The following is a 16,048-nucleotide window of genomic DNA, read 5'->3' on the forward strand; positions in this document are numbered from 1 at the left end:
TAAAAAAGGAAGACAGAATCAAGAATTGCTTCCTCATCTTGTGTATGGAAGAAAAAAAAGCCCATCTGATTTAATCAGCTATGTGTCTTGTACTAATTTTCCATTTTTGAGGCTGGCTTTATGTAACCTTCAGGTTACATTTATTTTCTTCTTTTAAATTCATGAATCCCCATTAGGTATGGCGTGGTAAAGGAAAGAAGCTGGTAGCATGCCTTAACTGAAGTTGATAATGATCAGAAGTTATAAATCTTTTGTAAACCATAGGGGTTTTTTCTTCCGCAACTTGCAATATCAGGTCAGGCTTAATTAAAATTACATGTCCCATCAGGAGCCTTTACGAGCAAAATGGAAACAAACCTCACTGCATGCATTTTATGTTCTTTTCTAATTATCTGAAAATCATTTTTATCGTGTGAGAGTAATTTTAGTAGCCATTTCAGACATCATCCATCAGGAAGCTCTCCTTATTGAAAAGCAAAGATGACTTGTACAACTGTATGCCCCATTCAATGCAATGGGGTGACATCCAACAAGGGGCTCCAATGGCGCCTCTGGAACTGACGTACTTGTTTCCCCTTCATCCCTGGCTGTCACAAGAGCAGATGTGGTGCTTCTTCTGCCATGAACTCTCACTCTTCTTCCTAGGGTGCTACCCTGTGGTTTCTGAAAGGTCACAGGGTATTGCAGAGCCTCTCCTACAAAGTGTGACCTGAAAGTTCAGTGAATGGTCACAGAAATCGGACAGCGAGAAATATTCAAACATGTATACCTTACAGGTCTTCAAAGTAGGCCCTCTCTAATACAATGCACCATTGACAACGTTCATAGAACTGTTGTAAACTTCTGGAGAAGTCCTCTTTTCGTACTACTTTCAGTTCCCTCGTCACAGAAGCTTGGACGTGTGAGATGTTGGGAAATCTGTGCCCTTTCAGTGCAGATTTCAGTTTTGGAAAAAGAAAGAAATCCGGTTGCGCCAGATCGAGAGCATATGGAGGGTAAGGTAAAGGTAAAGGGACCCCTGACCATTAGGTTCACTCATGGCCGACTCTGGGGTTGCGGCGCTCATCTCACTTTATTGGCCGAGGGAGCCGACGTACAGCTTCCAGGTCATGTGGCCAGCATGACTAAGCCGCTTGTGGCAAACCAGAGCAGCGCACGGAAACACCGTTTACCTACCCGCCTATTTATCTACTTGCACTTCATGCTTTCGAACTGCTAGGTTGGCAGGAGCAGGGACCGAGCAACGGGAGCTCACCCGTCGCGGGGATTCAGACCGCTGACCTTCTGATCGGCAAGTCCTAGGCTCTGTGGTTTAACTCACAGTGCCACCCGCATCCCTCATATGGAGGATAGAACAACTCATATCCTCAGTAACAATTTCACGTGGAATATGCAATGCTTCCACCACCATTCGGACAGAAAACATTGACCCTGCATCAATAACTCACAAACTCCGTCAACATTTGCTGTCGTTCTGCTCGTCAACAGTGTGCCAGAATGAGAGTCATCTTCAGTGGTTTGCCACCCTTCACGGAAATGCTTAAACCATTCATACACTGTCTTTCGAGTTACAGCTTCATCTCCATACACAATTGTGTGCATTTTGTGGGTTTCTGATGCTGATTGTATGTTTGAATATTTCTCGCTGTTCGATATATATGACCATTCACCGAACTTTCTGGTCACACCTTGTATTTTGTTAGGGATCTGAGTAACAGCTTTGTTTGGGGGGTGTCAGAATGGAGGCACAGAATCCAACGCATCGAGTGTCCCATACACTTTCATGGCTGGCATGGTACCAAAGGAAACAAAGGATTTGCGTTGTCCAATTTAAAGGAATACTAATATAGATTTGTGTGGGTGGGTGGTGTTGAGACAAAATAGGGCCTGCTTCTTAACACAGTGCAATTTCCTGGCTCTGCAGTTTATATATGCTAAATCTACAGTGCATATAATGACTGCTCTGTCATGGCTAGGAGAAGCCAAGGAATAATGAATTTCCCCCCAATTATCTATTCCATTCCCCTCTTTAATCTCCCGAACTTTCTTTTCTCACAGAGACTCTTTTGCTCCAGTGATTCTGGCGGCACCCTCACATGGGAAAGGACTGTAAATTTATTGCAGGCTTCCACCCTGCTTAATACCTTATCACTGTCATCTGTTTTCCTAGCTTGTGTGTTGGGTCACAACTCTTTGAAAGCTTTGTTCAAGCTTCTCCTGACCTCGCCTGCTCACCTGGCTCAAAAGCATGATGCTGGGGAAAAAAGATGTATCTAAACTGATCTGCTGAGCCATTGTAAAGGTAAATAAATGATTTCCCCGGGGAGCTGGAGCTACGGTGACAGTGAAAAGTCGCAATGTGATTCCATGTATACATGGGACATGACAGCAGCATAGTGGTGGACACTACAGCTTACACCAGGGGTAGTCAACCTTTTTATACCTACTGCCCACTAGTGCATATTTCTTGATGGTAAAATTTCCTTGCCGCCCACCAGTGCTCGTTGGAAGGAGGATTCAGCTTGTGCCATAGAACTGCCTACCGCCCACCTAGAATCCTGGAATACCCACTAGTGGGTGGAAGGGACCAGGTTGACAACCCCTGGCTTAAACACTGATCAACAACACTCTCACAGGATGAAATGCATTAGCGCCATGCAAATCTGCTTCCCCAAAAGGGATTGGACAGAAATACAACAGGCAGATCTAGGGATAGGGTTGCCATACATCTGGAATGTCCCAGCCATAGCCTAAATATGGCAGTCGGAAACAGTGTCTGGGCGGAAATCGCTGCAATGTCCGGAAAATCCAGATGTATGGCAACCCTTAAAAATAGCTGGAAAACTTTTTTGAGATTGTGCAAAAGAAAAGCTCAAATAAAAAAAGCTCAACAACTGTGCCCCCCCCCAAAAAAACCCTCAAGAACTTTTGTGTCTGGATTTTCACTTTTTGAAATATGGGAAGCCTATCTGGGGATGGCTAGCCAGAAAGCATTTCAGCTTAAGCCAGCTGTACTCAGTTTCTCTGAAGGAATAACCCAAACACCACGAACCTTCTGCTTGTTTCTTTCACACAGAGAAGCCTTCCAAAACCCTCTTGAATTACAGTGGTACCTCGGGTTATGAACTTAATTCATTCCGGAGGTCCATTCTTAACCCGAAACATTTCTTAACCGGAGGTGTGCTTTTGCTAATTGGGCCTCCTGCTGCCGCCGTGCCGCCAGTTCGCGATTTCCATTCTCATCCTGGGGCAAAGTTCTCAACCTGAGGTACTACTTCCGGGTTAGCGGAGTTTATAACCCAAAGTGTTTGTAACCTGAAGTGTTTGTAACCCGAGGTACCACTGTAATTAGAATAGGAAACATCTCTACACATCAGATCCATACTTTCTGCACTAAGAAATGCAAACTAACATGCAACTCCTATCAGCCTCTGCCAGCGTTGCCAATTGCCAGGGATGATGATAGCTGTGGTTCAAAACATCTAGCACCAGATGACATTGCAAATCCCAGAGCTGCTCACTTGATGGAAGCCATTAAGGGGCTCACAGGGCCACGTATCTCAGCTTTTAGCTCCTATGACCTGTCAATGTGCTGTACTAATGTTAAGTGTTAAGAATCCTTGTGGTGCTGCCGTATACGCTGGGGCATTCTCCAAAGTCCTATTTCTCATAATTTCACCAACAAACTCTGACTGTTATGGTAGGGGCTGTGGCTCAGAAGCAGAGCATCTGCTTACATGCAGGACTCAGGTTCAACTCCTGGTATCTCCAGGTAGGGCTGGGAGAGCCTGCCTCTCTGAAACCCTGGAGAGCAGCTGCCAGTCAGTTTAGACAATACTGAGTTAGAGGGACCAGCAGGGCTGGTTCAGTATAAGGCATCTTGCTATGTCTTCTTAGGCCAAGTTGCCTGTTTACGACAGCTGCAGTTGACTGTGCCATAGTAAAATGTTTTATTCCATCTGATGAATGCAGAAAGATTTGATGAAAGTGGAGACAAGGAGGGGGACACGGATAACAAAGACATTCTGGAGTTTAATTGTATTGAACAAAGAAGGCCAATTCAGAGGAAAATGGTTTTAGTCCATATTTACCATTAAGGCTGCTTCGGTCGATCAGATTTGTGTCAACCGGCCAGTAGGCCCCATCGCCATGACGACCTGCGAAAAGGAAAATGAGCATCAGTGCAGAATGGCTGATATACCTGAGTCAAGACAGGCTCAGTTCTTCAAACAGTGTCGATCTGACGTTTAAGCTATTAGATATTGTAAGAGGAGGTGACTGAACAGCTGCCTGAGAAAAATCTGCCATAAAAGCAGCCTTTTCTAAACCAAATCTCTGAGCACTTTGACGCTCCCCAGCCACATGCTGCCTGTCATTACTCTGCTATTCAGAATTGCTAGTTAAAAGTGACAAAAGAAGGTGAGGATTGTGGCATGAGCTAGAATATTCTCTCTCAGAAGATGACAAACCTGACAGCAGAGATATTCATGCATCTTAAGACAAGTTTAGTGCTAGATGTGCTCACTTCTCAGACGTCCATTTCCCCCCTCAAAGCTCCACCTTTGACATTTTATTTCTGTGCATGGAAACTGTATTATTCTGCCAGGTGACAGAATAAGGCAGTGATGGCCAAACTTGGCCCTCCAGCTGTTTTTGGACTACAACTCCCATCATCCCTAGCTAACAGGACCAGTGGTCAGGGATGATGGGAATTGTAGTCCCAAAACAGCTGGGGGTCTGAGTTTGGCCATTACTGCTTTAAGGCACACACATCTGGAGTAGTCAATGGGGAGCCCAATAACGGACTTTAACAATGCTAACTAGGGCTGATGGAAGGGCATCACGAACTAGACCAAATGCTTTCTTGGTGTATATGTCTCCTGTTGACTGACGGACTTCCATGCAAAGTCAAATCACTCAAAAGGAATATGCTACCGAAAGCTGAAGTGTTTTAAAAAATAAAATAATAACAATCCTGCTCTTGTATTGATCGATTCTGTTTTCACTTTGTGTTGCCTGGTTCCTAACTGTTCGTATAATATTTAATAATATGTCACAGAATGAAAAAAAATATATTGACAGATGGTATAGAAATCTTGTAAATAAGTAAAATATATAGCCTCCTTTCACACTCTGTTATACCAAGCAGCATAACAACTTCTGGACGTCGTATTCCAGAACATAGTAATGGATGTGAGTAGACTTTGTCAAATACAAATGGAAAGTGGTTATTTTACTATATGAAGTATTTTTGAAAAAGTGAAGTTCATTTTTAGAAGTATATATTAGCTGTTTGAAGGATGACACATATAATAAGCTAACCTCTAAGGGCACATGGCTATTACACATATAAAATTGTACGAAATTATAGCAGTTTCTTACAATAGCAGGATTTGCAAACTGTTCACAAATTGCCTCACTGCCTCCCGGTACTAATGATGTTGAGTGACACTATGCTTATTATGCAAGTCACATTTTTCCATGACTTGACAGAAAAGAATGACTCAGCAAGTGTGGCGCTGCACTGCACTGCCATTCCTTCGCAAAGACTCATAAAAAGGCCCTCTAGCTATCTTTGTTCTATATCAGTCCTAGGATATATTCTCAAAAGAGTCAGAAGCACTCCAGATAATTTCTAACTGTGCCAGTTCTAGCCCACAATGATTAAACCAGGCAGTTTACTCATATACTTCAGCTTCATTTCTTAAAAAGATTATTATGGATGTATATGTGTATATACAAACCCGGGGGGGCATTGTGGTCTAAACCTCTGAGCCTAGGGCTTGCTGATTGGAAGCTCAGCGGTTTGAATCATCGCGAGGGGGTGAGCTCCCGTTGCTCGGTCCCAGCTCCTGCCAACCTACCAGTTCGAAAGCACGTCAAAGTGCAAGTAGATAAATAGGTACCACTCTGGCAGGAAGGTAAACGGCATTTCGGTTTCACCAGAAGCAGCTTAGTCATGCTGGCCACATGACCTGGAAAAACTGCCTGCGGACAAACATTGGCTCCCTCGGCCAGTAAAACAAGATGAGTGCCACAACCCGAGAGTCGTTTGTGACTGGACTTAACTGTTAGGGGTCCTTTACCTTTTTAAGTGTCGAAACAAAATAAAAACAATTCCTTACAGGAGCACCTTAGAGACCAACTAAGTTTGTTATTGATATGAGCTTTCGTGTGCATGCACACTTCTTCAGATACACTGAAACGGAAGTCACCAGGCCCTTATATATAGTGAGAGGGTGGGGAGGGGTATTACTCAGAAGGGTGGTGGGAATGGGTGATTGGCTGATAGATGTGGTAAACTTGTTGACGACTGTTAACGACTGCAATAGGTCTTACAGGAAAAAGCAAGGGATGAGATGGCTAAAAATAGCTTAATCATGTATAATGAGATAAGAATCCAATGTCTCTATTCAGACCAGGTCTCTACATGGTTTTAAGTTTGGTAATAAGTTGCAACTCAGCAACTTCTCTTTCCAGTCTATTTCTGAAATTCTTTTGTAATAAGACAGCTACTCTGAGATCTTGTCCTGGGAGATTGAAGTGTTCTCCTACTGGTTTCTCTGTCTTGTGATTCCTGATATCAGATTTATGTCCATTTATCCTTTGGCGTAGGGTTTGTCCTGTTTGTCCAATATAGAGGGCTGAAGGGCACTGTTGGCATTGGATGGCATACAGCAGACCAACACGACTACCTACCAACAACCGGGCAGAGAGATCAAAGCAGAGTTGGGAACTACAAGATCTGTTATCCTGATTACCCGCATGCAGCAAATTCAGGGTCTTAAATTACAACGGAAACTTTATAGACTCGTAAAAATTACAGGGTTTATAGTCTCATAAAAATAACAGGGCTGCCCCACAGGCTCTGAGTGGTCAGGCATACAACTGATGGATTTGCCCATGTTACCTTGGAGGTGCACACCGTGAAACGAGTTTAGGAGAGGCTTTGCAGCAGCCCGCAGGGAGACCTGACATATGCTTCGAGAATGATGGTGGTTAACCTGAGAAGTTGTTTCATTGTGCTGGAGAGGCGCCTGGAGCTTAGGTACACCTGAAATTATTCCTCTTTGCTGATTTGCCTATCAACAGTGTGAAGTGCTCTGGTTTGAAAGGCCCAATTAGGAATGTAAGGTCATTATCATCACGGGCGTTTTCAGCATAATCAACTTCTCAATCAGGATAATTGCAGAGCCATTGGCATTTGATCCTCGGAAGCAGAGTAAAGTTGCACAACGGCTCAGTCGTAATCATTAGAAATGGAGAACAAATTAGTCATTTTGCACCCACGAGCAGGATATGTGGTATTTGTTTGTTTGTTTGTTTGTTTGTTTGCGCATGTGGTCAGAAATCTTAGACCAGCTGGAACTTGAACCCCTTGAAAAACTGTCACAAATTTACTGTACAAATTTTAGAAGGAATGCTGGAACATGTGGAAGAAGTAGGCAGCAGCGATGTTGATGTTATTAGAATTGTTCCCATCCCATTTGAGCAAAATTCTATCCTTGCCCAACCATACCTTTTTGCTGTTTTCCTAGGGGCGGTGAGAGAGACACAGACCTTTAGCTTTACAAAAAAACCCTGTGGTTAGTTTTAAGCTCCAATTATGCTGGAAAATAATGTAATGAGTGCGAATATATATGAGTTGGTGATTTCATTCCAATCTACCGAAACCTTCTATAATTATCAAATAAGACCCACTCCAGCTTTAGAATATATTCTAAAGTGTTTTCAAAATAGACCTTCTCCTTAGGGAAGCAAAAGACTCTAGTTTTTATGCATGAAAGCAAAAGGTCTGAGCTTTTGATTTGTGGCAATTAGGCTGATAGCAGAGCTATAAATCAAATAGCCCTTAACAAGTCTAGTGCATGGCATTTCAACAAAACTAATCCAACCAATATCTCATATTGGATTTATGGTGATGCAATTTTATTACTCAGCTTAGACTTTGCTTAGGCATGCAAAGAGAGCCTGAAGATCACCAGAGGGAGTGTAATCCTGCTCATCCTAGACCACTCAGAAGTGTTTGATAATTTGATAATCAATCCGTCTTGACTACCTGAAATGGATGGGAATGGAGAGCACTGATTGACAGTAGTTCTGTTCCTATTTGAGGGGTCAGTATTTGAGGGTCTCTCTCTCTCTCTCTCTCTCTCTCTCTCTCTCTGTCTCTGTGTGTATGTGTATGTATATATCATTGCTCTCTCCAACTGTCCCTGTGCTTTTCAATAACCATAAGGAGCCTCTGAGTTTTGCTATGGAAAAGTAACACTTCAGAATCAAAAGCAAATTCAGAAGGACTTCTGTGTTTGCCTTATATAGTAGAACCTCACACACTTTAGAATACTATTTAAGTTGAAGAGATGGTACCTATGTTTGCACTTTTCCTCTTCCTTGGTTTTAATTGTTGTGACGTTTTATTTTTTAGAGCGCAAGACTGTGATAAAAACTATCTTGTTTTTATTGATTCTATGCCAGGTACTGCGGGAGCCCATTCAGCTGAAAAGTGGGAAACAGATGCTCTAAATATATAAATTACTTTAAATTAAAACTGAAAACCAGGAGAATCCTAGGGCTGCAAGGAACCTGAAGGGTCATCGAGTCAAAACCCTGTAATGCAGGAAGCTTTTGCCCAAAGTTGGGCTTGAACCCACGACTTTACCAACTGAGCTATCCCAGAGTTCCTCACCAATCTTGCTTTGCTAGAAAATCTTAAAATGACAAATAGATGAAGACAGAAAACAATTCCAAGGTGACATTCCTCCAAGGTTAGGACTGGACATATGAATAGCACTGAAAAATTATTCCAACAGCACCAACGCCTTGGCATATTTTACTCAGTAGTAAGTCCCACTATGGCCAATGAGGCTTACTCACAGATAAATGTACACTGGATGGCAGCCTAAAGCTATATTAATCTTCTGATCTCCTGAATCTTCTGGCACTTACTGCAAGCCCCCCCCCCCCCAAAAGACGACAATTGGACCACTGACATCCAATTATATCTTATTATCTCCACATCCCGCTGAGTATTCTCCCTACAGGAAAAACGTTTCATAAAAATCAGAGGTGAAGCAGGAGGAGGGGAAGACTTTTGAGAGAATAGGCAAATATGTATCGGTTCAAAATCATCTCTCACTCTTGCTTTCTCAGTCTCTCTCACTCTTAAAAAAGACTTTGAAATCCATCTGAATTTCTCTTCACTGCACGGCAGCTGTGATCCAGGGAAAGGTAAAAAAAAGAAAATAAAAAATGAGGCATCTTTCTGCTATTACAGCGTTGAAAGAGGGGTCTGTCTGCACGCTGGCATTAAGCAATAGATGTAACTTTCAGTTACATCTTACCAGCTGGGAGAAAGCACCGCAACAAGCAAAACCAGACAATTTCTGGTGTTCGGCCAAACAGTGTTGAGCAGAGGCAGTTTCTGCTTCAAACAGCCAAGCAGCAACATAACTGCTGTAATCCAAACACGGCACAGGTTGAATTACATTTTTGTTTGGAAAAAGAGAGAGAGTAAAAATTGGAATACCCAGGCAACGCTTCAACTGACTTACAAATGCTATTTCCTTGAAAACTCAAACAATTAGCACTCTGTTTATTCATGAGATTAAAAGCAGCGAGGTGTAAAATGGCAGGTGTCCTGTCAAACACAACACATTAATTCCTCGGCCAGAGAAGGCTCGGCATTTTGAACTCAACAGGATGGGTTTCAAGTTTCTGCTGTTTGCCTTCCACGGAACAGAGGAGGCAACCATTTCTGAAGTTTGAAGCATATGGTTCTGGTTTTCAGCCTGGAAGGCCTGTGCAGTGGTGTCAGTCAACTGGAGGATTATGAGTCTCTTTCCAGCAGGTCCCTTCTAACTCTACATTTCTACGGTTCTGCTATTCTAATACACACTGCAGGCCGCTGAAAGACAAAACTGGGGGTTTCTGAGGAATCTCCCTACACTTCCCCCATTTGCTTTAAATCCCCCCCCCTTTTCTGTGACTCTTCACATCCATTTTGTACTTTCCAGAGCCATCCTGCAGAGCACAGTCCCACAATAGAGGAAAAAGTCATCTGGTTGTCTAGACCAGGGATGTCCAACCAGTCGACCGCGATCTACAGGTCCCCGTGTGATAGCGGTCGATTGCAAGCTCATTTTTTCCTCCATGGGGGAACTTTGGTTTGCCCCTCCCTAAAAAAAAGCAGGAAAACTTTTTTTAAAAATTAGTTTTCCAGTATACCTCCAGTAATAGCCAAATTATAACAATAACAATTTGGAAGGCATGGTTGGTTTCCTAGGCAACTGAGTGGCTTCTTCCTGCATCCTGGCACTTTCAGCTGCTGAAAGGGTCGAAAAGGCCACCATCACTGTGCTAGCAAAGGATCAGAAAAGAAATGAATATCAGGGTGGTTTTCTTGGAGGAGGGAACATGCCGCCAGTGCAAGGGGCAAACATTATGGCTCCCCAAACTGAGCCAAAATGGAGACTGCATGTTTGCAGTTCTTGAACAAGACTGTAAAGTTAAACATTATGGGTCGTGAGTTTTTCTCTGAGTAGGCCCATTGAAATTAAAGGACCTAACTTGAATTTATCCGTTATTTTCATAATTATTTTCATATCCATTATTTTCAATGAGTAGAGCTAGCAATGGACACAACCCTTAGGTCAGCGTTCAACAAAGTTTTACTCTGAGTAAACCCACTGAAATGAATAAGCAGAACTTCAGTCAGTTTACTCTGAGTAAAACTTAGTTGGATACCACCCTTTGCTTCAGCTCAGGTGTGCAACAGATTATTCCCCCACCCCTGGTCCCTTTCAAACCAAGAGTCCCATCTAACATACATTTGGGCTTCTCTAGAATCAATTCTCAGTTCTAATTTCCCAGGTTTTCCTATTGTACAGTTGCTGTTGCTTAACTTTCTCCTCATCCTGCACACAGTTTTCTTTTTCCTTAAGGGAATTAATTCCTCATTATATAATCGCTCTGAAACCAGTGCAAAGAAATGCAGAAATGCACTTTGGTATATTTATATAACCACCAAAGTAATTTCGTTATGAAAACAGCTGGCTTTGTATATATACACACTTCGTATATATAGGCAACCCAAACTCTGCAGAGACCTTGTGCTGGCCACTGGAGAAATACAACCATTTCATAAAGTATGCAGCAGCTAATAGCATGTAGAGCCACCTTGTAGCTTTCAGGAGAAGCAAATGAAGGGCTTTTGTTACTTGACCTAATTAAATTAGGTGCCGACATAAAATCAAATCAAATCAAGGACTGCATTTACTCAACACCTTTAGCCTGACACGGAAAACTGATTTAATAAACGGTGAATGGAAATCTACCTTGAAATGATTTAAGGGCCCTCTTTTGGCCTTGTCCAGCTGGTTTCAAAAATAGTCCTGGCTTCAAGTGTAGGAGTTCCATAAATTTATTTCTCTAGAACTTAGCTTCCTCCTATTTTGCACTTAACAGCAAAATGTGGGCTGTGCTGGAGCAGGAAGTAAAAATGCAGTTAGGCTTGAGTGAGAAATGGGGAAAGAGGAACAAAGGGCAGAGGTACTCTGCGCATGCCTGTGTTCTATGGTATGGTTGCGTGTCGAGGTCCCCAATCCACCCCCCAAATAACTCACAACAGGCACGTAATTTTTGTTTAAGATTTTTGGCATGATTTTGGCCACAACTTTATTCAAATACAAACCGTGAGTGGTTGTTTAGGCATTGGTTAAGACTATCTGTCCCCCCGCCTGGGGACAGAACTGACTTCCGGGCACCACTGAAAGACAGTGCGGGGGAAAGCAAGTCGGGGAGGAATTGGAGCTGAGACACAGACCCTCAACTCTCACCCGCCTGCTCCCCGAAGGCTTGCCAGCCCTAGTCCCATTCCAGGGATTGGACGAAAAGATGGCAAGCCCCAGGATTCCTTTAACGGAATTCCCTTTCCGCAGCAACCATGGAGGGGCAGGCACAGCCTATCCTAACCCCTCCTCCACCAGATTTATAACCAATGCCTAACCACAACCTTACAAGTTGTGACGATTTGCTACGCAGTAGGCAAAAACCACCCAGCCAGCCAATTTGCCAGGTGGAAAAATTCCTACCAGGCCCCTGCTCAAAGGCAGATGACCCCATGACAGGCATAGCAAGGTCAACGCAACAACCCCTTACTCTAGGGCGGGTGATCCGTTGCACACAGCAAAAGAGAACGTACAAGGCTGCGTGCAGAGTATTTAAACCTTTTACCCCTCCCACCAAAATTGTAACATAACTTTTACCCCAGCAACCCAGTGAACCAATCACTGCCCCAGGCCATCTTTAGAGACCCTGCCTGGTAACAGAGGGGTGGCTCAGTAGACCCCACCGCAACATGTGCTCTCCCTGAAGGAGAACATGCTTTACCAGATTTTTTTCAATGAATCCAGGGACACTTCCCCGATCTCCTTCCCCCTTTGTTTTGACAGATCAGGGGAGGCTCGGGAGTCACAGGCGGGCGGCCGTAGGCCAGGAGGGGCCAGCCTGGTAGTGCAGTTGGCTCTGGCTGGCTTCAGGAGCTGCTCACTGCCATGGTGCAGGGAAAATGGTGGATGCCACAGCAGTGAGCAGCACCTGAAGCCAGCCAGAGCCAACTGCTCTAACAGGCTGGCTCCAGGCTGCTGAGGCTGCCGCTGTCACGTTTCCCGGGGACAGATTTGCAAATCTGGGGACTTTCGGTGATGGAATTTGTCTGGGGACAGATTGGCAAATCTTGGTACTGTCCCCGGGAACCGGGGACATCTGGTAACCCTATTCTATGGAGGAGTGAACATGGAAATGTGAAGGAAGCATCTAGGGACCTGCAGGAACATTCGATTCATAGGAAGCACATCTGGGGACATTTGAACTGTACACAATCAATGGCTATCACTAAGGAAAAAGAGGAAGAAGTAGAGAGGTCCGCTCAGAGTGTGGGTGTGTCAATCCTTTTGAGCCTGGACTACCAACCCACTATGGTCTACAAGATGGTTCTATGGGATCCTGGGCCGACAAGGAGGGATGTCAGAGAATTCCATTTGAAATGAAAATGGCGGTGGAAATTCCTACAGTTCGTATGTTTGTTCATGGTCAGGGATGGAAATCACACATGCAAATATGGATAGCGTCTGTTATCCTTTTTAAGTTTGCATTTTTTTTAAAAAAAACTTTACATTCCACTGAAATGCAATTGAAATTTGTTGTTTAGTTGTTTAGTCGTATCCGACTCTTCGTGACCCCATGGACCAGAGCACGCCAGGCACTCCTATCTTCCACTGCCTCCCGCAGTTTGGTCAAACTCTTAATCATGTAATTAATTACGTAAGCTGCAGCAATAGCAGATAGCAAGATGAACAATGTAGGTTTTAGCAGAAGCCAAACTACAGGGGAGCAGAAACAGCACTGATTGCAACAAATCTCGGATGGGACAGAAATCTCCGCTGCTTTGCATCCCTACTGCAGGTCACTGCTGCAACCTTCAATCTTAACTACCTTTGGACTGTAAGGAATTTCTTCTTCTTTGAAGTCATTTGCATATGCCATTCAAATAAAGCTCTTGCTAAACTATAGCATCGCTTGTTCTGATTGCACCAAAAGTCCACCAAGGGACCAAAAGCTCCATGGACCAGCTAAAAGGGGATACAGAAGTTTTGTAAGAGCTTCCAAACTTCCAGCACCTAATTAATAATCTCCTAAAATTAAATTTCTACACAAGTCACCTGCACTGCTCCATGCTGTTATGTGCTTCCTTGCCTCCCAAAGTAGCAATGAGTTCCAAGGGTACCTGTTTTCTTTTGGAAGACGAGTACACTGGAGGTTTGTGGCGTTTGTAATATCTGGTTTTATTTACAAATAAGTTGAGCATAGGTGGTCTGCTACAACACACCACATCTGCTGCCCGAGATTAGATCCCAGAGCAGGATTTGGGGAGAAATTTACTTCAGTTTTCATTTTAAACCTACCTTACTTCACACTTGTCAAAAGCAATAAGTGGACTGAAGCAAAGTTATCCTCTGAAATTTGCACTTGCAAATTTGGCAGTGCACTTCATCACCAGAAAATGTTTGCAAAAATATTAAGGAAAATAACATATATAGTACATTAGGGGAAATTGCTGGCATAACGTGTATATAAAGAAAAATGTGTATATAAAGAAAAAAGTGCTGGCAGTTTTTGTAAGGACTTTTTTAATATAAAAAAAACAACAACCCAGGGGTCATGTGAGTTCTAAACTGAACCATAGCCCATCAACAGACTGCTGCATTTTGAAACCAGTCCGAGATATCATTTTGAGAACCTGACAGTTGTTTTTCACAACGCTTTATAAAGAGTCCTCTGCATAAACATTTCTCTGCATGCATGTATTATTTTGATGCATGCTTATAAAAAAGGGAAGCTGATGGAAGCTACCCATAAAGTTTTGCTGAATGCCTGCAGCAGAAAAAAGGAAGGTGTGATCATTTACCTTATTAGGTTACCTTCCTTGGCTCCCAGAGCTTTCCCCAGAGAACCAGTCAAAATGAGGCACACACATGTTTTCTGGACAACAAACGGCACTGCTGTGAGCATATGAGGCCTGGTTACAGCCTCCAACTCCTTGAAGAGGAAGGCATATTGCAGCATACAAACACATTTTTTGCCAACCCCATCGGTAACCTCTGCCACTTCCCATTTAATTTCTTTGGTTCCCATAGTGCAAGCAGAATGAACAAATGGAAGGGAGTGTGGGTGGGTGGGAGGAGAGGAGATTTGTTTTATTATTACATACTGGGAACCAATGTCTTGTTGACCAAAGTGAGGTTACTGCCACACACACAATCTAATTTGAATCTAGCATGTTTATTTATTTCTCCACATGAAATAAAGTAGTATGAGCTTTCTCAGACTGGGCCAAGTCCTAAAGGGACTTGGTTCTTTTCTATCCTGATTCAAACGCATTCAAAGGAAAAAGATGTTCCCAAATTCACAGGTGAGCCTCTGGGGTTGTTGTAACATGGCAGCCTATTGCAGCCCACTTCTATTCCCCGGACACTGAATGGGGAAACTGGGGGACTAGTGGGAGATGCTGGGGGGAAACCAAACAAACGATTGATCTGGTCACACTTGTCAGCAGATAAATTTAACCACTTCCCATTAGGAAATGGGATTTGTTGTGGACAGGATTCATCTAGTAATACAATCAAGACCTTGAGCAACTAAGGCAGTACTTCATCTTTCCAAAAATCACCCCAATTCTGGCGAACCAGGAGTCAGCAAACAAGCACCACGACTGAGCTATAGCAATAATCTTGAAGCCTGATTTGGAAGTTTTCACTGATCAAACCACCCTGCTGCTAAAAGGAATCACGTGCCACCTTCTTTGCAAGGACACTAAACCAGAAAGCTCAGTTCTAAGCATAGTTTGTTGCTTGGCTAACCTTGTTACTGCTATCCTACTCAGAACAACTGAACACCAGGACGGTCAAAGAACCCCTGACCACTTGCCATGCTGGCTGGGGCTAATGGAATCTTCTACATTGCTCGGTTATAGCGTTAAAATGCATTATAAAAATGTGACACCAGAGCAGCACTATGTCGGCAATGGGAAATTACATTGAGAGCTATATAACTTTTTTATAGCCTTCAATAGCATTTTTACAGATCAGTGTAGATCCAGCCCAACAATATCTGGAGGCCACATGCTCTCCATGCCTGACGCAGAAAAGTGGCACCCTCTTTTCCTCTCCTTTTTGCTACATCCTACCTTTTCTATTTCTATTTTTTTTTTGGTGATGCTCCTTACTCCATCCATCCTTTTCTGCTGGTGGAGGCTGGGAAAATGAGAGCCGGTTGGACTCTGAAGCATGGCCGTCAGTTAATAGCAGTTACCAGTGCATAGCCTGCCTTGCTGCCTGAAGGAACTGCTCTGGCTCCTGTTATTGCTTGAGCTTTTCAATCCAGTGAGCATTTTTAATGTAATCTTTTTATAGAATTCTACAGGCTATGCCCGTTAAATAGAACAAGCCCCCAACAACAGAAGCAACGGGCTTGGCGTCATGACGATGGG

At 43.4% G+C, this 16,048-nt stretch overlaps 1 protein-coding gene across 3 annotated transcripts in view; it reads right to left on the bottom strand.

Annotated features, from left to right (window-relative positions):
• Nucleotides 1-16,048, bottom strand: part of DCC (DCC netrin 1 receptor) — a gene marked incomplete at its 5' end in the record, with an annotated part of 926,289 nt that overhangs the window by 60,282 nt on the left and 849,959 nt on the right. For all 3 annotated transcript variants that reach the window (XM_083402635.1, XM_083402634.1, XM_083402636.1), the window contains one exon: nt 4,092-4,157. In XM_083402635.1, the coding sequence (XP_083258761.1) occupies nt 4,092-4,157 (66 nt within the window). The remainder of the gene's footprint in view (nt 1-4,091; nt 4,158-16,048) is intronic.

Source organism: Podarcis tiliguerta (genome assembly GCF_965153285.1).
Source record: "Podarcis tiliguerta genome assembly, chromosome: 11".
Taxonomy (NCBI): domain Eukaryota; kingdom Metazoa; phylum Chordata; class Lepidosauria; order Squamata; family Lacertidae; genus Podarcis; species Podarcis tiliguerta.